The following is a 22,493-nucleotide window of genomic DNA, read 5'->3' on the forward strand; positions in this document are numbered from 1 at the left end:
AGAATTAACCACAAACAAAATTATTAAAATGATGAGTCGACATGTATTGTTACTTTTTTTTTGTCAACGTATTGTTACTTATTGACATCATTTGTTTTCAATCCATACAAAAAGTTCATATTGTAAGAATTTGGATCAGATACGGAATATTCGTATTTCTTAACATGAGAAAGCACACACACAGAGAATTCGTTTGTGCGTTTCCATTCCATATATGGTGCCAGGCTGCCAGCATATCCAGAACAAGATGAAAATCTTTCAAGTGCTGTGAATTGATAGTCTTTGTGCCAGACGTGCTCTTAGGTGTCGGAATTTCCAAGTCACCCCTCCTACAGCTTTAGTACTTCTGTACTCGTAATAATTAACCTCATATGTTTATTAATTTGACATCGTATTATTCATTTTCTTTTTAAATGAGACAGTCCTAATAAAAGGCCACCTATAACGACAAATACGTGTTCTCGAGTAAAAACCTTAATTTATCATTAAGATTTATTTTTAGGAAATATAAAAGGAAAAAATGAAACAAAAGAGGCTTTGATTTGAATTGTCGCTTTGTCAGCTTTCACTGAAAACCTTCTTATAACACAATAATGGTTAATGATTATGTATCACCAATTTCGTAATTACTCTTCAAAATGGGGTAAATTCAAAACCTAAAAATTAAATATTGTGACGTTAATATCAAAAGTGCCAAAAATGTGGGGACTAGTTTACAAGTTTTTATATAATAAAAAGGAAAATTGAAAAGAAAAAAAAACAGTTGAGCTTAGGCAAAAAAGCCGTTTCTATTGCTTCTTTATTTCTCTTTCTCTGTGTGTGTCCCCCTTCCTTCTCACTGCGTCTCGATCTTCGTCTTTCTTTTGGGGTTTTTATTGCTATAATTCTCCATCTATATGCATCGTGTTCGTTTTCTCAATCGATTTGACAAATCGTGAGAAAGATAGAAGGTGTTGATTTTTTTAAATGGAGCAGCTTGTTAACTTCATCATTCGACCCCCAAGGTGAAGAAGCTCTTTATTTTTGTAGAACTTACTTATTTTGGAAGTTCGAATTTTAGTTTCCTCTTTTACTATTTTTACAATTGGCTTCTTTTTGCATCAAGTTTAGAGTTTCAGATTTGAACTTATTTTAGTAACTTTATTTTTATGATTATAATCTCCTTTAGACCAGACTAGTTCAATTGGACAAGGTTAAATCACCAAGAAAACCCTTTTCATCATCCAGTTCCATTACAAGATTTGTTCTTTTGTTTTGTTTTTGATGCAGAGCTGAATACAAACCGGAACATGATCTTTTGGAACAGGAGTTCTTGCTCAAAGGGAGATGGTACCAGCGGAAAGATTTAGAGGTATATGTAAAATCCCTTTGAGGCTCTAGTTTTTTTCAGCCTTTAGCTTCATCTTTTATTCACCTAAGGTTGATAGGGGGATCTTTGTATCTGACAGGTGAAAAACATCAGGGGAGATGTCCTTAAGTGTAGTCATTACATGCCACTTGAGCTTCCCCAAGATAGGCCTCTACCTTGTGTCATATACTGCCATGGCAACAGGTAATCTTTAAATTTTAATTTTATTAGAATTTCATCTCAACTGGTGAGAAAAGATTTTAAGAACTAATCCTGCAATATCTGTAATGATATTTGTACTTCAGTTGTTATAATTGATTGTTTATTGTCCAAAGATTCGACCCCTGCTCCTTGGTTGTTGTTGTTGTTTTCTTTAATGACCCTTTGATTATTCTCAGTGGATGTAGAGCTGATGCCAGTGAAGCTGCCATCGTATTACTTCCTTCAAACATCACCATTTTCACGCTTGACTTCTCGGGATCTGGTCTCTCTGGCGGGGACTATGTCACATTGGGATGGAACGAAGTATGTGCTCCTCTCATTCTTTCTTTAAATTTTCATGTTCTCTTATTCTCTTAGAATTATCGTTGTTTTATGGAAACAAGTTGTCCAAAAGTCGATATATCTGCTTGTCAAATGATATTTGTTAGAATATATCTCTCGTGAGTTCTGTATTTTTCTTATCCAGTTAAAAATCAATACGCAGATGCTACTTGATTTGGTCTGTAGAGCTAACCTCACTGTTACCTAGTTCATGTTAGAGTGGCAAGTGGAAAGATCACATGGGTTGTGGATAGTTAAATATTTCCCTCAATAACTGGATTTAATAGCCATTTTCTTGTGAGAGTAGTAACTTCTTTGATTATTGGCTAAATGTGATGCGGGTGCTTGCAGAAAGATGATCTGAAAGCGGTGGTTGAGTACTTGCGCACAGATGGAAATGTGTCCTTGATTGGCTTATGGGGTCGTTCAATGGGTGCTGTCACAAGGTTCCTTTGAGTTTTCCATTTGTTGATTTACTTTTGTCATTTCATGAAGTTTCAAGTAACTGTTTGGAACTGCTTACACTTATTTTCTAGCTTGATGTATGGAGCTGAGGATCCCTCTATCGCAGCGATGGTTCTAGACAGTCCATTCTCTGATTTGGTCGATTTGATGATGGAACTTGTAGATACATATAAGTTCCCCTTACCCAAGTTTACTGTAAGTTAAAGTAAACTTGTAGCTTGTGAGTTTTGTTTTTCTGCCTACTACATTATTTATTTAATCTAAGCTGTTTTTGAATTTTGTATTCAGATAAAATTTGCAATACAATATATGAGGAGAGCTGTTCAGAAGAAAGCCAAGTTTGACATAACGGATCTCAACACCATTAAGGTAGCGAAGTCATGTTTTGTTCCAGTTTTATTTGGACATGCCATAGACGATGACTTTATTGGCCCTCATCACTCAGAGCGTATATACGAAGCATACATAGTAAGTTATATTCTATTCCAAAGACGATGACTTCCTTCATATTATCCTTTACTTCCTCTAGCCTTTAAAGATCTTCTACCTTTTGATTATGGCAGGGAGACAAAAACATCATCAAATTCGAGGGAGACCACAATTCACCGCGGCCACAATTCTACTTTGATTCAATAAACATTTTTTTCCATAACGTTCTCCAACCTCCAGAGGTGGTTGGGACCAGATTGTTTGACGATGATTATTTTGTCAAGGTAATGAAACTTGCAGACTGTTTAGTTTCTTTTGGAGTGTTCTTGTCTCTAATTCAGTGTGAGAAAGGTCAATGATGTTAACTGTTCTATGTTCAGGGCAGTTGTTGGAGTACCATGCAAGAACTAAGTTCTCAACCATCCTCCGCACAGAAAAGTAAGTCATCTGGGTCCAGGCTTTATATAACCATGTGGCAACATCTTTACTCATTGGTTTCAGGTTTAGCTGCAGGCAGTAGTACGTCCGGTGCAATCAATGAGGTCCGAATGAAAAGACCTATGAGTCGCACAGAGGTTGGTACTTCGCTAATTTCCTAGAAACATGGAAACTTCAGTGCTTATAGCGTCAAAAGGAAATCACATCTGATTATTTACAAATTTGGAGTCATAGAAACCATGTAACTGTTTTTGCATAGCGACCAAACTAATAGAGTTTGCTTCGCTTGCTTGCCTCTCCGTGGTATAATTATAAGACTCTCCATCTCCGTGCTGATGGTCCTTTATTATCACTTTCAGGTTCCTTCGAACGTCCCATCTAATCAATCATCTTCAGAAACCAAGGTATAATACGATCAGCTCTCTTCCTTTAATTTTTCTCTCTATCTGTTCATGTTCATGTTTATGGTCATTGGCCATTGACTAATCAGTTTAATTCAACAACAGTAGACGCTAGTGCTTGGGTGACCAACTTCTGTACATATAAATCATTGACTGATATGTTTTATTTTAGGAAAAAGAGAATTACGAAGTCTCCAGTAGTTCATCTTCTGACATGATCAGCTTTGATTTGTCTAATGGGGATCCGTATCCTCCTCATCTCGCTGTAGCCTTAGATGATGATCAATATGTGGAGTTTCAAGTAGAGGAACTAGCAGATTTTCCATCTAATCCAGTTGAAGAAGAGAGGGTGAGAATTATTAAAAAAAATTGGATTTGTTTCACCTTTGACCCCTCCTTATGACTTTGCTCGATATTCATTCCTCACATATCTTAAATGGCTTCTTCAGATGCTGATGGAAGCGGTGATGAAATCGCTCAAGGACGTGGAGGTCGAAACTCATCAGAATAAAGAACCTTCCAAGACCACCGATACAGAGAACACTGTAGAAAAAGAAGGTAATGCTTCTTCTACTACAGAACCAGAATCAGCACATCCTGAGACATTTTCTGCTTTCGGTCCAACACCAAGTAACCATGATGCACCATTATCTTCTGAAGCCAATGCTACATCGGATTCTCTGCCAGGACCCGTAAATGGTAGTCAGGACACAGACGACCTCATTGACTTGTCATCACGTACAAAGGCAACAGTGACTGTGGTTGGACGTAGTAGCACATCAGGAAACGTCTTAGACGGGTTATTACGCCGGTGGGATCTCAATTTCTTCAAAAGTAGATAATATCATAAAGATGTGTTTTGGTTTGGGTAAATTAGAAAGCAAAGCTTAAGTGTTTAAAGGTTTGTCACGTCAAGTTATCTTCTGATTATGATTTTATATGATTTTTTTTCCATTTAATGTTACTTGACAAGAAAAAAATCCTCTCGTGTATAATATCCATGTGTAACACATGTACACGAACCAAAACTCCGCTGCAACAACCTATCAAGTTTCAAATTCTTGAGTTTACATCTTGTTGTTGGCTTTGACCAAAATGTCTTTTATCCTCGCGTTATGAACATGCAACGAGATAATCATCTTACATGTATTTTGATCATTACCCTATTTCTGTGAACATTTGCAAAGTAGTTGCATGTTTTCTCCTCACATTTCCAGGAAACAAAGCAACTGTTGGGTGGGGTGGGGAGGAGAACATAAGAATATGGACCATTTGATCAAACCATTCTATGATGAGCGAAGATAATGTGTTCAAGACAACTCGGGTTTGAGACAAAGTTAACATCTTAAATTTTTTGTTTCCTGTAAGCTCTTACACTCAATAACCACATTGCTTCTCCGATGATTCATTGATTGTTAAACAATGGCGTGATAAGCCAAACGTGCCAGAGAATATATCGTAGTTCTCAACCTCAGATGCTGTCTCAAAGACAAGTCTCTAATTCATTCTTTATGCCAAGGTTTTGGAAACTCTTGAGCCGACCATATTCTAAAACCAATGATACTATATGTCCCCATTTTTATACAATCTATAATACTAAAAAAAAAAATCTATTTTACACTACCGTTTTTTTTCTCTATTCTCATATTTTTTTCTTGTCAAAAGACTATTTGGTGTCTTTTATCAGCTGGAAATGGTACAAAGTCTACAAAATTAAATTTAGTAATGTAGTATATATGTCTCCATTATTTTTTGCTTTAAGCCTCCAAAATTTCAAGACCAACCGTGGAAAATCTTCAATCGGCCTGGATCAAGCCAATGAAACATTTGCTATGTACCCCTATTTTAATAGACTCCCTTTTTTTTTTACGTCAAAAGTTCATTCTATTACTTAAACTTGAGGTGGTTTGGGTAATCAGACCGGAATATAACAATCAATAAAATGAAACTCTCTATAGAAAGATCTAGCAATCTTAGTTAAAAAATCTGAAATCTGATTGCACGTTCGTGAAACATGAATGATGTTGAAATACAGAAAGCATATCTGCAGCGTCTCTATCATTTCCAGTTTCGTCGCAAAGCTTAGCCAAACATGAATTTCCTTTATCATTGCTATCAACTCGTTACAGTTTGTCCCAAAGCTCCTTATATACTCCTATTTAACAAAAGTATAAATACACTATATATATTCAAAATATATATATAACCCACCAAATATATATATATATATATATATATATATATATATATATATATATATATATATATATATATATATATATATATATATATATTACCCGCTTTGGTTTTATTGTTTAATTAATTAATTAATTAATTAATTCATCGTGCTAAACACCACAACAATTTATTGGCCCAATAAATTAAAAACAGTCTGGATTACTGAAAATCTAACTTACACTAACTTTTTCTTTCTTTTTTTTTCTCTTTACTCTTTCATATTTGTTCTTGTCAAAAAAAACTATCCAGCTTCGTCTTTTCTCAGCTAAAAGGGTCAATAAGTCTACAGAATTAAATTTTGTGATGTAGTATATGTGCTTTCATTTTTTATTTGTTTTAAGCCCCAAAAATTTCAGGGGTCGTCCCTATTTAACTATCTTAAGATTAGTTTTTAGCATCTGAATGGTTATTAGGTCAACTGCAAACCTCCTGATTCTTGGAACCTTTGGCATTAGTTGTTCATTTCTCTAGGATATTGACTACTGCATCGCCTAGTTCTTCCTCACTTACTTCCGCTTCACGGAACATTGTTATTGATTTTTATGTAGTACTCATTAACCTAAGTACATGTGGTGCTAATCCCACCATAACTTCTTGAGGTTTTCTCTCCTCAGATTGTATTGCCTTGAGAACCTGTAATGACAAGATATCATTTAATAATAGAAAAAATATTTTTTGATAACAACAAAATATATATAAGAATTGTTTTCTTTTTTAAAAAAATGTATAGATTTTTTTGAAAATTTTATATGTATTTATAATCAATTATCTAATATACATATAAAATTAATATTGTTAAATATGTAATTCATTTTTAATTTTGTTTGTCAGCAACTTAAACAGACTCATATGAGGTGATTGGTAGTTGTTGTAGGTGCTGTACACAGTCCCATTTATTTTTACAGCACCAAATTCAGAGCAATCAAGCTTTAATTTTTTTTTTTGAAACCACAGCTCTTCAAATAATCTACAGATGTACAAGTGCTCTGCAGAGTCAAATATCCAAAGCAATTGTTTAGTGCTTTCTATAAAATTATACATCAATAAAATCTAAAGCCACAACAAAAAGTCTACAGATTTTATTCTACGGTAAAAATTTTAAAGCTACAGCCATTACCAATCGGACCTATAGACTCTGCAAACCAAACTGGTAGCTCCACATCCATATGCACGACATATGACTTTAACAGATTCATTTTTAGTTATATAATAAATTATAGATAAAAACTTTTTAATGATCATTGACTTTAACCTCTCTAATTTTTAACGTGAGAGCTTACATAAAGACAATCACTTCTCAAATAATAATATAGAAGATCGTAATGATATTAGTAATTCCTTAGTAATATATCAATTTTAACTAAAAATTTTAAATTTTATTTTTAGTTATAACGAAATCTATTAAGAAAAAATCTAACAAAAGCATATGAATATTTAAATATTATTTTATAAAATAATAAATTAATTAATTTCTTAATTATTAATATCATATTATTATAAATTACTGAAATTAAATTTTTATTATAGAAAAAATAATAAAACTTCTATGCTATTTTGATAAATTTTATAATTATAGCCTATATTATATTAAAATAGAAGTGCTGACTTAAATATGAAAAATATATCAATACTATTAAAAGGGAAGGAGTCTAAAAAAATCTACTTATAAAAGTTGTTTGGACCCTTTCATTTAACTCATAATTTTTTGGTCTTACCATAAATTTATACTAACAATGTTACCATATATTTCTCTAACAATAATTTAGTCAATTCTTTTATTTATTTAAATCTCACTCCTAAATCATAATCATTACTATTACTATAATAATCATTTTTATTTTTAATCGTAAAAACATTGAAACTAATGTTTTAGATTATCACTTTGATCATATAATATACTATGATTTAAAGCAAGATAAATTACAAGATATATATGTGTACATTATAACTTCCTCTTTCGTTTATAATAAAGTAATCATATCATATATAAACTTTCCCACTAAAATCTCATATCATATACTAAACTTTCAACCGTCTATAGTTTGATACTATTTTCATATCTAAATATGATTTTTCTGAATATTCATGTTACCTTCACAAAAATGAAGAAATTCATTGGTTCTATTAAAGCTAACCCGACTTCATGATATCAGTATTGATTATTCAAGATTTTGAAAATTATTTGTTTAGATATTACACTTTTATATACTTTTCACTTAAAACGAATCAATACTATTAAAAGAGAAAGAGTTTTAAAAGATCTAATATAAAAAAGTTGTTGGAGTTATGAATAACTATTTATTATTTTTCTGATAATACATTAATCATTCTAAACATACAATATTTTAAATATTTTTAACAGATCTTAATATTATTTTTTATGATACTTTTACTCAGAAAAATATTTCATCAACCATGTTTTTGTACAATAACGTTAAAAATTTATATCAAAAAGTTGTTGGACCTGATATGGACGTAATGGGTCCACATCTGTTCGAGTATTTAAGATCCTAAAAGAATTCGAAATATATAAAAAATCTGAAAAATATCCGAAACACGAAAAGTATTTGAAACTCCAAACAAATACCAAAAAAATTTAAATACCTAAAAATTTAAAATCCTATTCAAAATCTAACACGATGAAGTGGAAAATACCCAAAATTTTATCCAAATACCCAATTTTTTTAATTTGAAAAATTTACCTAAAATCAAAACTCTAATCGTAAACCAAAAACTTAAAAACAATATCCATAATACCGGAAACATATTCGAAATATCCAAATATACCTAATAAACACATATTTATGATCAGGTCTAGGGTAGGACCCGGACTCAAACAAAGACATGCGGGTCAAAAAAAACATAATAGGTTATCTTCTCTGGACATGAACTAACCTATAATTTTGGGTCGGTTTAGTTTTTTTTTTATCCGGATATAATTCTCATGTCGAAAAGAAACTTACGTAAAAGTGTACATATAAAATCTCAAATAAACTAATTTATAGATTATATAGCTGTTTTATAATAAAATTTTGTATCATAATATAATCCAACAACCCCGCGCTTTCCAAGCGCGGGTCAAAATCTAGTTAAATTGTTAAACTAACCTATTTTTCCAATTCTTTCATTTAAAAAACTACCATTCACCTTTAAAATGGATTAAAATTCGTAAACTATGTAATATTTTTATAAAAAAATAAAATTATTAACATACGTAAAAAAATTATATCTACAACTATATATATCTTTTTGAAACCCATAAAAATATTTTCTTAAAATTATTATTTTTAAATTATAATAGTATATAACTAACCTTTAGTTCATGCTTTATTTACAAAATATGGGATTATAAAACTTTAAATTTTAAATAAATCTTTAAATATATTAATGACAAATAAATTTTAATTATAAATTTATTTTTTATTTTAATTGTAACAAAATCTATTGAGAAAAATATAAAAATATGAAATAAAATTCAAATATTTTTATAAAATAATGAACTAATTTAGTAACAAAAAAAAGTCAAAAATGAAAATGATAATATTCCAAACTTTACAAATGACAAAATCATAGATGCTAAAGTAATGTTTTTTTTTTGAAATTCAACACGAAAAAGTTAGTTGTAAAAAGAAAAAAGTAATATAATATTTTGAACCTTAATTTAATAACAAAATTCAGAAAACTTAATACTATAACATCCAAAGAATATACTATGGGTCTGATTAGTGTAAACGCAAGGGTTGAGGTTACACAAGTTTTCGGATGCGGGTGGCTGTGGTTTTAAGTGTTATTAAGGGATTTGTACGAATAGTACAATAGTTAGAAATTGATGCAATTTCGGGATAATTATGACTGGTTGACTATCAAATGCTCAGTGGTTTAATAATAAATTAACAATACTAACCTTTTATAATTATATAAATATTAAACATCATATTATTATAATTAGTTAAATTCCCAACTAATTATACTTGGATCCTACACATTTGGATCCAATAGATACTTGTAAATTTTCAGTTCGAGTTCGAGTCGATTCTTCTCGGGTCCGGATCGGTTCGAGTCTATGATTAAAATACCTGTAAAATACCTGTAGTTTTCGGGTCCATATCTGGTCCGATTCGGGTATTTGGATCTGAAAAGGACACGCAATATCCAAACTCCATCAGATTTAGTCGATATTTATCACATATATATATATAATTTACAAAATAACTTAAATTAAACTATTAATAATTAAAACAAAACATTTTTATACTCAAAATTTTACATTTTAAACCTTTATATTTCTTAAAAATATTACAAAAGAATGATAAACATTATTAACAAAAGATATTTCAACTAAATCATAAAATAATATATATAAAATACAAACAAACAATCATAGTTTAGATATACATGTTTTTTACTAGGGTACAAATAGGTTCTTTTTGGGTCCGGATCTATTCGGATCGGTTTCTTTCGGTTCCCGTTCTTTCGGGTAAAAGAATTTTGGATCCAAAAGGTACTTGTAAAATTTCAGTTCGGTTTTGGTTCAGATATTTTTAGGTCGGTTTCGGTTCGTGTTTTCGGGTTCAGTTCGTGAACCCAATAATAACTCTATATTTATATGTAATTTAATGACAGTTAGTTAATTAGTAAAACGTGGGAATATATAATTAGATGTAACATTTATCAATTGGTCAAAAATGAGGAATGATCATGTTTTAATAGAGTAAGATTTCACAAGAGAGAGCAAAACTAGTTTTATTATGAAGGAAAAAATGGTGTTTTATATTGAAAATGTTTTTAGAAAGAAAAGTATAATACACATGAAATTCAAAAAAAAAAAAACGATAGAACATCCGAAGAGTCAACTGTGAAACTTTCACTCAGAAATTCATATACAATAAAAATAATTTCATTACAAAGTGCTGTAAAAGATAACCGGTTAAATAGAACACGGATGCAAATACTTAGCAATTGCTTAGTTTCAGCATAATGGAGACATTAGTGTTGTCAGAAAGTGTTGGAACCATCCGGAGCAGCCCTTTAAACCATTTTGCATTGAAGTCAGAACCTCCCAACCATACAACCAGTGTCTCTAGCATCTTTGTGTTTCTCAGCAGACATTCTATGAACGAAGCCAATAGTTTCCACGTTGAATCTTTAGAACGCATCGAATACGTCTCACATGAGGTAGGAAAAGCACCGTATTTCAATCTCCAGTATTTATCCAATTTCAAGCCTTGTGAATTCAGATAGCTGCCAACATATTTATCATCCTGTAGTACATCAAAAGTAAATCCAAAAGCGCACGATAAATTATTTTCACTTTTTTTTTCTTGAGCTACAAAATACGTACTAATCTTGTAGCAAACTAGCTCAGCAAAAGTGACATGGCTCTTAAATAGTAAAGATATATTACCATCATTCTTACTTTATTAGTAGTTTGCATAGTTCTATTAGTAGACAAGAAATTCAAAGAGCTAAATAGTAAAGATATATTACCATCATTCTGCCTTTGTCCGTTGTGTGTACTATAAGCTTCTTTAAGCCGGGTGAATTTTGTAGTAACCATGCAGTACCAGGAATAGCAGATCGAACAAACTTTATTTTAACAATCAAAGTTTGGACTCTGAGCACTCGGAAAGGAAAACGTCGGATCTCAGCAACAGACAGAATCTAACAAATCCATTGGGAAAAAAATCACACAAAAGTTAAATCTCAAAAAAAGCATAGCAAGAACTATTCGTCAAAAACTAATTAGCAAGTTCGTAAGTCAAAGAAAGCTTACAAACCTGAAGAACTGTTTTACTAACAGTAAGTCTCTCTACATTCTGCAATTTTGCTATCATCTTTAACACCATGGTCAGAAGATAATCAACCGAGAAAGAAAAGTTTCCATCAATGCCAATATCAAGGTAAGCCTCAGTTAAAGAAGAGACGTCCACTAAATTACATGTGTCTGAAGTTTTCAATCTCAAATAATGGATGTTTGGAGCTATAATCTTAGTTGATCGTGACAGCCAAGGGTGGTGCTTCATTTCCAATCTTGTCAGACTCAGTGACTTACTCAGGTCAAGACAATTAAATAGAGCGCAGTAATACAATGCCAAGAATTCAAGCTTTGGACAGCCAGAAATAATCTTTACAATGGATTCATCTCGAATACGACATCTGCGCAGTGACAAGTTCCTTAGCGATTCCCATGACACTGTGGCTCCCGGAATCATATGTCTATCCCTTAATTTTACGCTTAGTTGCTCTATAGAAGAACTAAGATTAAAAAAATCTGGAAAAGTATACTTCCTGTGATTAAAGAAGGTCAAAGACAGATCCTGGACTCTGCGGGACATAGCGAACTCGATCCAGCTATTAATCTGAGCAGTAGAGTGATTATCATTGTAGATACCAAGATGGAAGGACATGATTTTGGGAGCTGTGTAGTGAGTTAGGATTTGGTTTATCCCTCGAGCCTGTGGTCCAAAGTCATGGATGTAGAGAGAAGTTAACTCGCGCCATAAATGCCTCCATCGTCTCGACAAGGCAGAAGTTCTGATGGCTGAGATGGTGACGGTAAAGGAGAGAATATGGTGAAGGATCTCATCTGGCATGGAGCTGATGAAATCTCCACGAACATCCTTTGCTCGTTTAGTTTTGCGGTGTCTAGTTTTTTTACGACGTTGTCGCTGGCGCCGTCTCCCTAGCCAACCCGCCATGCTAACTATTGTTCTATGATTTGCAAATATGTTTAGGGTTTCCTTTTTATTGTTTAAAGCACAATTTTTTTTTTGGGAATATTAGAAATGTAAAACAAAAAATTCACAATGATTGTTCTACTGGGATAAACCATTTTTGTCCCGTTTTTATTTACCTTTCCGTTTCTCAAAATTAATGAAATCAATAAGTTTTTATCATTGATTTATTATGGTACTACAATTATGAAAAACATATAGAGAAAACCACCAAAAAAAACTCTAAACTTTCAAAAAAAAGCCAAAAAAAATGTCAACTCATAAATGAGCAATTTAAATATTCAATTTTTGAATATTGGCCATTTTAATCTTGTTTTTATGTTGACTTGGCCATCTATTCTATTAAAACAGCAGTGTGACCCACTGATAAAAGTTATGTCCAGCTTAAAATATAACTGCATATAATTAATTACTAGGTGATAATCCGCGCCCTGCGCGGTGCGAAGAGATTATTAAAGTATTATAACTTTTAATATGTTGACATAATAAAAGTTAAAGTTATAGTAAGAAAAATATATGTAGGAAAATACAGATTATAGCTAAGAATTTTATTATGTCAATATAAATTTATATGCGATGGTCATTAAAATTAAATTATATATTTGTTTGCATGCAGGTAAATTATAAATATAATATTAAATAAAACATAAGTAATAGTCTAATAAAATATAAAAGGAACAATGTATAAAAAAAACAAAAAAAAATTAAAAATAGAGACAAAATAACTGCTGTCAATAATGCCTTCAGAAGTCTTCGTTTGCAATCCTATTATGAGCAATAGCAAAGAGATCATCTAGAGAATTTAAAAACATTATTAAAATGATGAGAAATTAATACCGTATATACCAGTTGCCTGATTTATAAATTGCGTGATGTCTGGACGTGAAATAGGTAAGGAAAATCAGTGATGGTCACGCAAAAAATATTTCAGAAATATTCCCCTATCGATTAAGGTAAGTTTTTCAATTCTTTGAATTTTGTTTCCTTGATTACGTACACAATTCAATGGTGTTTCCAAAATTGAATTGTGGCCGGTGCTATGTTAATATTTTTGAAGCATTAAGTGATGAATTGAATCGAAAATATCATAAAACGATTTGATATGAACATTCGTATAGGTTATGATATGAACATTATGATAAACGATTCTATATTAGTTTTGTGTCTAACATAGTTTGCTTGTTGCAAGATTAGTTTTATGATTTTTGATATGAACTTTAGATGTACCAAGTACTGATACAGGTTAAAGAACTTAGTTGTACCACGTTTAAAATTACGAAAATTGTACTAAAGCGTACATGACTTTAGATGAGACACTTATTTTGTTGCCTTATCTAAATGAAACACTTCCAAATTTTCGAACATACCATAAAGTCTCTTTTAGGAATGAGTTAATATGCTGCCTTATTTAGATCCCCGTTTTTTTTTTTTTGAATTCGAAATGTAATCAAGTGTAAATGTAATCCAAAATCATATAGTATAATGTAATGACCAGTGGCATTTGTTTGTAATTTTTCTAGTTCATAAAGGGTTTTTTTTAAAGTAAGTGAGAGTGCATGTAGTGATGACACCTAGGAAATGGCACTCATGTAATAAACACATGAGGCAAAGGTTATTTTCTATCAATGCTCCTCCTTTAATAAAAAAGAGATATTAATAACTATTTCAATCAATGTATTTTATAACCTCTACCTTAACTAAACCCAAAATTCGCGGAACCCACTTCTTCTTCTTTCTGAAATATGAGAGAAAGTTGCTCCTTCTTCTTTTAATCCGTCTGTAAATTATAGTTTTACTTTTTGTTTCTGTTCCAGTAGTTACTATTTGCTTGATGCGCTATCTTGATTCGAAAACTAGAGTGTTCTAATTTTCATCAGTTTTTTTACCAATAAAAATCAGAATTTTTTGGTTCATTTTCCTTGACTTTTTGATCTGAGATTATTGGACTTGGAGCTTTTACACTTTTATTTAGAGATTCATTTGGTTTTGATTGACAAAAAGTGGATTAGTATGGGATGGAGATAATGTCGAGTTTCGTTGAAGAAAGAGTTAAAGTATGAATCTTAACAGAGAAAGCTTAAGTTTATAAGCTTTGATTGAAAGTTGAAATTGGGAGTTGTCGTCAGAATCAAAACGGTGACAGTGGAGAAGACGATGAGCTTTTAATAGGTGTGCGGCTGGTGCCTTTAGCTCTTCATTCCAAACATGTGCATTGAATATTACTGCACATAAAAGTAATTTAATAATTTAATTTTAGATTTTAGTTTCAATTTTGATTTCTTATTTGACTATTTAAAAAAAAAATTAAGCTAATAAATAATTAAATAAAATTATTATAATGTAAAACCAAAAACAAAATATTAAGCTTATATATAACATATTGATGAAATTATCAATAACAAAAATAAATTAATATTAATCTAAGCCACATGAAATAATTTTGGTTCTCTGTATCATAATTTTCTCTAATAATATAGTAAAAGTTTTCTTAAAATCTAATTATCACAAATCAAATTTATTTATTGTTATCTATTCTATTTTTCAGATATCTATTCTATTAAAACAACAACATGACCAGTTAATAAAAGTTATGTCCAACTTAAAATTTCAAAATCTATTCTATTAAAACAACAACATGACCAATTAATAAAAGTTATGTCCAACTTAAAATTTCAAAATCTATTCTATTAAATTAAGAACATGACCACTTGACATAGGTTTAGTCCAACAATAAAAATCATGAATCAATTAAGAAAAATAATAAATATAAATAACTGTTTTTAAGAAAACTAAATTATTTAATTTATCTAAAACTAAATTATTTAATTTATCTATTCTATTAAATTAGGAACATGATATTATTATGATAGTATTACTTATAAAAATATATTCTATGGGTTTTAGTTTAACGGGTTTTAAATAGATTATTCAATTAAAAATATTTATTAAATGTGATTTTACTTAAAGTTAGTGAAGACCTTATTAACCTATTTACATATATATTTAACTAAATATATTAAAAATTATTATTTTCAAACATTTTTTCAAAAAAAATTGTTCGTCTTTCGGTGCGGGTTGGAATTGATATTGGTTTTCGGATATAACATTTTAAGAATCATTCGAGTATATAGGCCAAACCTAATAGATTATGAAACGTTGATTTTCGGATCGATTCCGAATCAGAGTTTTTGAATGCAAATATTCTTGACTAATTATGTTAGGTAACTATTAAAAAAATATAATATGTTACTAAACTTTAGGAATAAATTTTAAAAATACTTTCTGAAATACATATGACATAAGTGTATAATTATGCAACTTGACATATTTAATATAGTTACAAAAAATTATATTAAATTAAATTATTATTAAACACAAATATAATTACAAAAAATAACACAAATATAAAAAATAAAATTTTCAACAAATTAAAACGAAAAATATACCCGCCCTTTAAGGGCGGGTCAAAATCTAGTTTTAACTTAAAAATAGTCCACGTTAACTTTGATTAATAAAAAACTAAACATCTGTTAAGTTATGAAACTGCGTAGTTTTAGTAATTAAAAGAAATAGTGCAATACGTAAGAAAAAAAGCCGTCGAACCCTAACTCCTTCATCCCCAACTTTTGTGGCGACGGTGACTGTTGCTTTTGGTGCAACGAAACTTCTCCGGGACGCAATTGTAAAGGATGGCTAAGATTAGGCAATTTGGTAGTGTTCGTCACACTGGCGAATCGGGTGATGGCGAGGAGAGAGTTGTCGAAAGTGTAAGACAACATGTCAGAGATGATGATCGAGCTGTGGAACAGAATGATGATTGTGAGGTTGTTGAAGACGAGGCTGAAGCTGGTTTTGAGGATGAGGCTGATGAGAATGGAATAGGTGTCCAAGAAGAAATTGTCGGAGACTTACGAGACCAGTTCGGAGATGTTGTCCAAGATGAGATGGATGATTATGATGGGGACAGTGGAGATGACATTTGGAATGATGATACTATTCCTGATCCATTGTCGTCTGATGATGATGAAGAAGAGTTGGAGCGTAGGGAAGAGGTTGCAAATACACAAGGCTGTGAAGAGCTTTTGTATTTGGGAAAGATGTATGGTTGTGCATCTGACTTCAAAGTGGCTCTCCTAAGGTATTCACTAAAAACAAGGTACGACATCAAACTGTACAAATCATGTGCTATGCAACTTGGTGCAAAGTGCTCTGATGCAGAGTCTAAATGTCCTTGGAGAATATATTGCTCGTATGAAAGGAGAAGACATAAGATGCAGATTAAAGTTTATGTGAATGAGCATACATGCTTAAGATCAGGATACTCGAAGATGTTGAAGACATCTTCAATTGCTATGTTGTTTGAAGAAAGGCTAAGACTGAATCCGAAGCTCACAAGGACTGAGATGGCTGATGAGATAAAGAGAGAATATAATCTAATTGTCACAGAGGAACAATGTGGTAAAGCTAAGTCTAAACTTTATAGACAAAGAAAAGCAAGCCATGAAGCTCATTTTTCTCGTATTTGGGACTACCAAGCAGAGATTCTTCGCACAAATCCTTACTCGACCATGGAGATTGAAACTGTCCCAGGAGCAGTTTTACAGAGCAAACAGAGGTTTGACCGTCTATACATGTGTTTCGCAGCTCAGAGAGAGACTTGGATTGAAACATGTAGGCCAATCATAGGTTTAGATGGGGCTTTCCTGAAATGGGATATCAAAGGACAGTTGTTGGCTGCGTTAGGACGAGATGGTGACAATAGGATTGTTCCAATAGCTTGGGCTGTGGTGGAAGTGGAGAACAACATCAATTGGGAGTGGTTTGTTAAACACTTGAAGGGAGACCTTGGACTACAATATGGGGCTAGATTCACCATCATATCAGACAAACAAAAGGTTAGTAGTTAATGCTTAGAAGTATTTCGTTCTGTTTTCATTATTAATGTAACTAAAATACTTAATGATATGCAGGGTTTGGTGAATGCTGTTAAAAATGAACTACCTGAAGCTGAACATTGTATGTGTGCAAGACACATTCTATCTAACTAGAAGAGAGATAGTAAAGATCCAGAGTTAGAGCGTATGCTCTGGATCATAGCACACTGTTACACTAAAGGAGAGTATGAAGATGCTTTAGAAGCACTTAAGAAGTACAACAAAGGTGCGCATGACACTCTTCTTCTCCAAAATCCTCCAACATGGTCTAGAGCATTCTTTAGACAAGGATCATGCTGCAATGACAACTTGAACAATCTCTGTGAGTCATTCAATAAAACCATAAGAGAAGCAAGGAAAAAATCACTACTCGACATGTTAGAGGATATTAGGAGGCAGTGTATGGTTCGTAATGCGAAGAGGGCTATTATTGCTAGTAGACTGAAGACTAAGTTTACTAAGAGGGCACATACTGAGATTGAACTGACAAAGGAGAAGGCAAAAGATTGCAGAAGGTACTTAGCGTGTGGAAATTTCCATGAGATTGATCATCATAGTGTTACATATAGTGTGGACATGAACTTGCGAACATGCGGCTGTATGAAATGGCAGGTGACAGGAATTCCTTGTATACATGCTGCATGTGTCATAATTGCAAAGAAGAATAGGTTTGATGATTATGTGGTTGATTACTACACAACAATAAAGTGGCGGCAAACATATAGTCGAGGAATCAAACCTGTCCAAGGCATGAAGTTATGGCCTAGATTAGGTAGGATAGGAGTTCTGCCACCACCATTTAGGGTAGGAAATCGTGGAAGACCAAGTAATCATAATAGGAAGAAAGGTCTTAATGAATCTTCATCTTTGTCCAACAAGAACAAGTTAAGCAGGGACAAACGTATCATGACTTGCTCTAACTGTCGAGAAGAAGGTCATAACATACAAACTTGTGCTAATGAGAGGGTCGAGAATGCGCCCAAAAGACCAAGAGGTCGACCAAGAAAAGAAATTTCGGTATGATGCTCATTGTTTAATTATTAACTAGATTTTGACCCGCGCTTGAAAAGCGCGGATTTGTTTTTGTAATTAAATATATTTTAAACAAATTTCTATATAAGATAATGTATAAGTTTGAGTACATTTATCCAAAAACACGGACCAATCCGTACTAACTGAAAAACTAAAATTGAACTGAATTGCATAAATAATAGAGCAAACCATATATCTATGACTGAAAAATTGAAACTAAACCGAGAACCAAATGAGTATCTGAATTTTCAAATAAAAATTATATATTTAAAAATATTAATTACATTCAATTTTAAAAACCAAATATCCTAAAAATACTATTTATAAACCGGATAACTCGAAAACTTGAATTACCCGAATATTTTTATTTGGTTGATAAATAATTTAGTTAACCAAAAGTATAAATTATGTATATAATTATTTTTTTAAAAATATATATATAACTATGTTTAATATAACACATAGTATCAAAACTATTTTCAAAATAATATTATGTTTTAAAATAAGTGGATTTTGTTCTAAAACACAATTCTATTGCTAACCTATTTTAAAATATCAATATAGTGTTAATAAATAACAATGTGTTTTTAAAGTTTTTAGAAGTTATTACTAACCGATTTATAATTGGTTAGACTAAATATTTAACGGAACCAAAGATAAATAGCCATTTTCTGAAAATATAGGAGATGGAAAGATTGAACCGGTTTTATGTAGACCATAATCATATATATGGATTCGTATAGGAACTGGCTTGGTATTAAATGGTACAACCAATTTGGAATATTAAGTTGTGACAAACATCGTTTAGTTTGTGAATGATAATGTTGAAGTGTTTATATATATAACATGGTTAATGAAATCAGTTTAGTTAATAAAATTGGTATAGAATAATGGTTGATCTCTGTAAAAGATGCAATTTGTTTTACAATAGATATTGTATTATGTTTATAGTCTCCGAAGGTATTTACTATTAAATAAATCACAAGTAACCATATATACAAATATAGGGTGGACATTATTTAATAATAACATAAAATAATTATGATGGAATAATGTGTATATAGTAAATGTATATGTAGAGAATTAGGTTAGTATCATTTTTTATGACTAATTTGTTTTTAATGAAGAATAATGAAGTTAATAGTATGAAAAATAATAGGAATTCTAGTTAAATGAAATGGTCCAACTATGACTTGTTTTAAGTAGATTTTTTAGGACTCCTTCCCTTTTAATAGTATTGATTAAAAGGACTCTGTTTCGATCAGTTTTAACCACTATGTTATATTTTGCAGGGAGATCTATCTCAAGCACAAGGACCTTCTCAAGGACCATCTCAGCCCCAAGTGTGATTGTGTCTTTGTTTTATCTATTTCACGTGTGTTTGAACTTATTCGTGTGTTTGCACTTAGCTATGTTTTTCAGTGTTATAACTCAGCTACGGGTATCCATGTTTTAAACTTAATTCTTTTTTCTTTTTTGAATTTGACATTACTTTTTCGTATCTTCCACCATCCTTTCCACAAAGTAAAAATATACGGTTGAGTCTCTGTGCAAAGACTACACAATGCATCAACTTGATAGTTCCATCTTAACCCTCTCTCCCGTTGCCATACGTTCATGGACTGCAATCCATGTGATGACAGAGAATTTAGGTATAGCTGCTGAGAACGAGATCGGAAGACCATGGAACCTTTGCTGACCCAGAGTCGTGTTAAGTTCCATGTCTGATTCGAGTTAAAGACTGTTTTGAAACTATCCTTTGTTCCCTACCAGCCAGTCTCTGTTAGTTAAAGTCATTAGTTCGCAGGCTCAGCATTTTGTTGTTCTAAATTAACCGTAAAGAGTCCATTTTCATGTTAACAGAGTTTTGCAGAGTGAGAAGAAAATGGCACAGATGCAGTGAGAAGATGATGACATCAGGGCGGATAATAAAGTCTTAGACGGAGGAGAAGACGTAGGATCTACTGGAGCGCAGGCGTCATGACATCATATTTACAGAAACTAAAAAAATATTGTGTTGATTAATTGTTGTAGCTGCAAATAATGACGAAACAAATAAAATAAATCAACAATGTTTTAGTCTTAAGATTCAACTAGAAAACGAACCCGAACGCCCATCCATAATCACTATATATATAATCCATATATGTGTTATCATAGGTTACAAAATATGTGTTATCATATAATTAATCGTATTTTATACGTACCATCAAATAAGTTTTCTTATAATTAATAATATTTTATACGTACAATCATATAAATAATCACATATATTATATTTTAAAATTTAATGTGAAATATAAAAACCATAATTTAAGTTGTTGTTTCAAATTAGGCTTTTTATTGTATTTTTATTATATATATTGAAAAAAAAATTATAATAGTCTGGAAAATATGTTAGTAAAAATCAAATTTTGAATATATGTATATTCTTGAATAAATTTTTGATATAAATCAATTTTAAATTATTATTTTGATTTGAATATATATATCAAGTAACATAGACTCATTACTTTTTAATATAATGTAATGGACTTTCAATTTTTTTAGTAGTATAAGCCCATTAATTTTTTTTCTAACTTACTACTATCCATGTTTCCAAACAATACTATTTTTTTAACTACTATCCATATTGCCAAACAATCTCATTTTGTACTTGAGTTTTAATAAGATAGATTTCTTGACTCACAAGAAACTAACTATTGGTTTCAAATTATATGTTTAGTACCAGCCGAATAAAGAGAAGTACGAGTTTGATGTGATCTTCTCCTCTTCGTTAAAGGCATATAAAGTCACTATATCCATATGAAAGTTACGCCATAGATTTTAGTTTTTCTTATTCCTCTGTTTTTAATTACTTAAAACTACGTAACTTTACATTTTTAACAGACGTTAAGTATTTTTTAATTAAAGTTAACAGTTGATTATTGTTAAGTTAAAATGGCTGAGTCAGCATAAGAACAAGATTAAAATGGCCAATATTCAAAAATTGGAGATTTAAATTGCTCATATATGAGTTGGAGCTTTTTTGGCATTTTTTTGAAAGTTCAGAGTTATTTTGGTGATTTTCTCAAAACATATATAGACAATTTTACAACCGAATGAGAATTTATGTCTAAGGGTTTGACTGGTGACCATTCGGGAAACAAGAAGAACGAATAAAAAAGGAATGTATGGAAATAAAATAGCAGGAATGTAAAGGAATGATTGTTCCTTCTCAAATTTAACAAGGAACTAGATTTTGACCCGCGCAGGCGCGCGGGTGTATATTTTGAAAAATATGTTGATATTTGTTTTTCATGTAATTATTAGGATTTGGATGAATCCGAGGAACATAACCGATACCGATCCAAAGATATAGTACCAAACCCAAACATAAATTGATTAAATATTCTAATTATTCAAAATTTTGTTATTTAGAGAACCGAATCTGATCCGAACCGAAGTATTTGGGTATCCGAATTTATCTAAAAATAGATTTATATACTTATATATATTAATTATTTTTAGATTTAACGTATATGAAACATCAAAAATGATACTTTTAAATTGGTTTAAATACTTGAAAATATATATAGATAGTCAAAAGTAAATATCTGAAATAGTTAAAATATACTCAAATCACCAAAAATACTTAAAATAATTATTGATTTCGTATCCAAAATTTTAAATCAAGCCAATTGATATGTTAAGCTTAAGTATTATGACATATGTTATTCTAATTTATACGTAATATATTATTTTATTTATACATTTTGAGAAATTTAAAATATATAATGATTTAAGACTTTAAAAATAATTTAAATTAGTTATCCAAACCCAAACCAAACCCGCAAAGATCCAAATCGAACTCAAACCAAAATTTAGAAACATTCTAATAAGGCTGAAATCTTTGACCCCGAAAACCCAAAATACAAACCGATCAGAACTA

General features: G+C 31.1%; 3 protein-coding genes across 6 annotated transcripts; 2 read left to right on the forward strand and 1 right to left on the reverse strand.

Moving 5' to 3' along the window:
• The first annotated feature begins 757 nt into the window (after window positions 1-757).
• LOC106445754 lies at window positions 758-4,583 on the forward strand. Of its 4 annotated transcripts, none has more exons than XM_013887378.3 (13): window positions 759-1,004; window positions 1,270-1,351; window positions 1,449-1,552; window positions 1,747-1,873; window positions 2,243-2,337; window positions 2,428-2,551; window positions 2,645-2,824; window positions 2,920-3,069; window positions 3,166-3,223; window positions 3,287-3,360; window positions 3,583-3,627; window positions 3,797-3,973; window positions 4,074-4,583. In XM_013887378.3, the coding sequence occupies exons 1-13, from the start codon at window positions 967-969 to the stop codon at window positions 4,464-4,466; spliced, it is 1,647 nt and encodes a 548-aa protein (XP_013742832.2). In that variant the 5' UTR covers window positions 759-966; the 3' UTR covers window positions 4,467-4,583. The 4 variants fall into 4 exon arrangements, with proteins under 4 accessions (XP_048634010.1, XP_013742832.2, XP_013742833.2 ...); XM_013887379.3 differs by having other exon boundaries at window positions 3,293-3,360; XM_013887380.3 differs by having other exon boundaries at window positions 3,299-3,360.
• Window positions 4,584-10,392: 5,809 nt separating this feature from the next.
• On the reverse strand, window positions 10,393-15,592 carry LOC106449408 (putative F-box/LRR-repeat protein At5g02700). Its single transcript, XM_013891171.3, has 3 exons — window positions 11,640-15,592; window positions 11,350-11,523; window positions 10,393-11,123 (listed from the first exon to the last, which is right to left on the reverse strand). The coding sequence occupies exons 1-3, from the start codon at window positions 12,558-12,560 to the stop codon at window positions 10,815-10,817; spliced, it is 1,404 nt and encodes a 467-aa protein (XP_013746625.2). The 5' UTR covers window positions 12,561-15,592; the 3' UTR covers window positions 10,393-10,814.
• Window positions 15,593-16,285: 693 nt separating this feature from the next.
• LOC106448108 lies at window positions 16,286-18,553 on the forward strand. Its single transcript, XM_013890036.2, has 3 exons — window positions 16,286-17,491; window positions 17,567-17,612; window positions 17,694-18,553. The coding sequence occupies exons 1-3, from the start codon at window positions 16,286-16,288 to the stop codon at window positions 18,551-18,553; spliced, it is 2,112 nt and encodes a 703-aa protein (XP_013745490.2).
• Window positions 18,554-22,493: the final 3,940 nt, after the last annotated feature.

The sequence above is a fragment of the Brassica napus genome, chromosome A4 (genome assembly GCF_020379485.1).
Source record: "Brassica napus cultivar Da-Ae chromosome A4, Da-Ae, whole genome shotgun sequence".
Lineage (NCBI taxonomy): Eukaryota > Viridiplantae > Streptophyta > Magnoliopsida > Brassicales > Brassicaceae > Brassica > Brassica napus.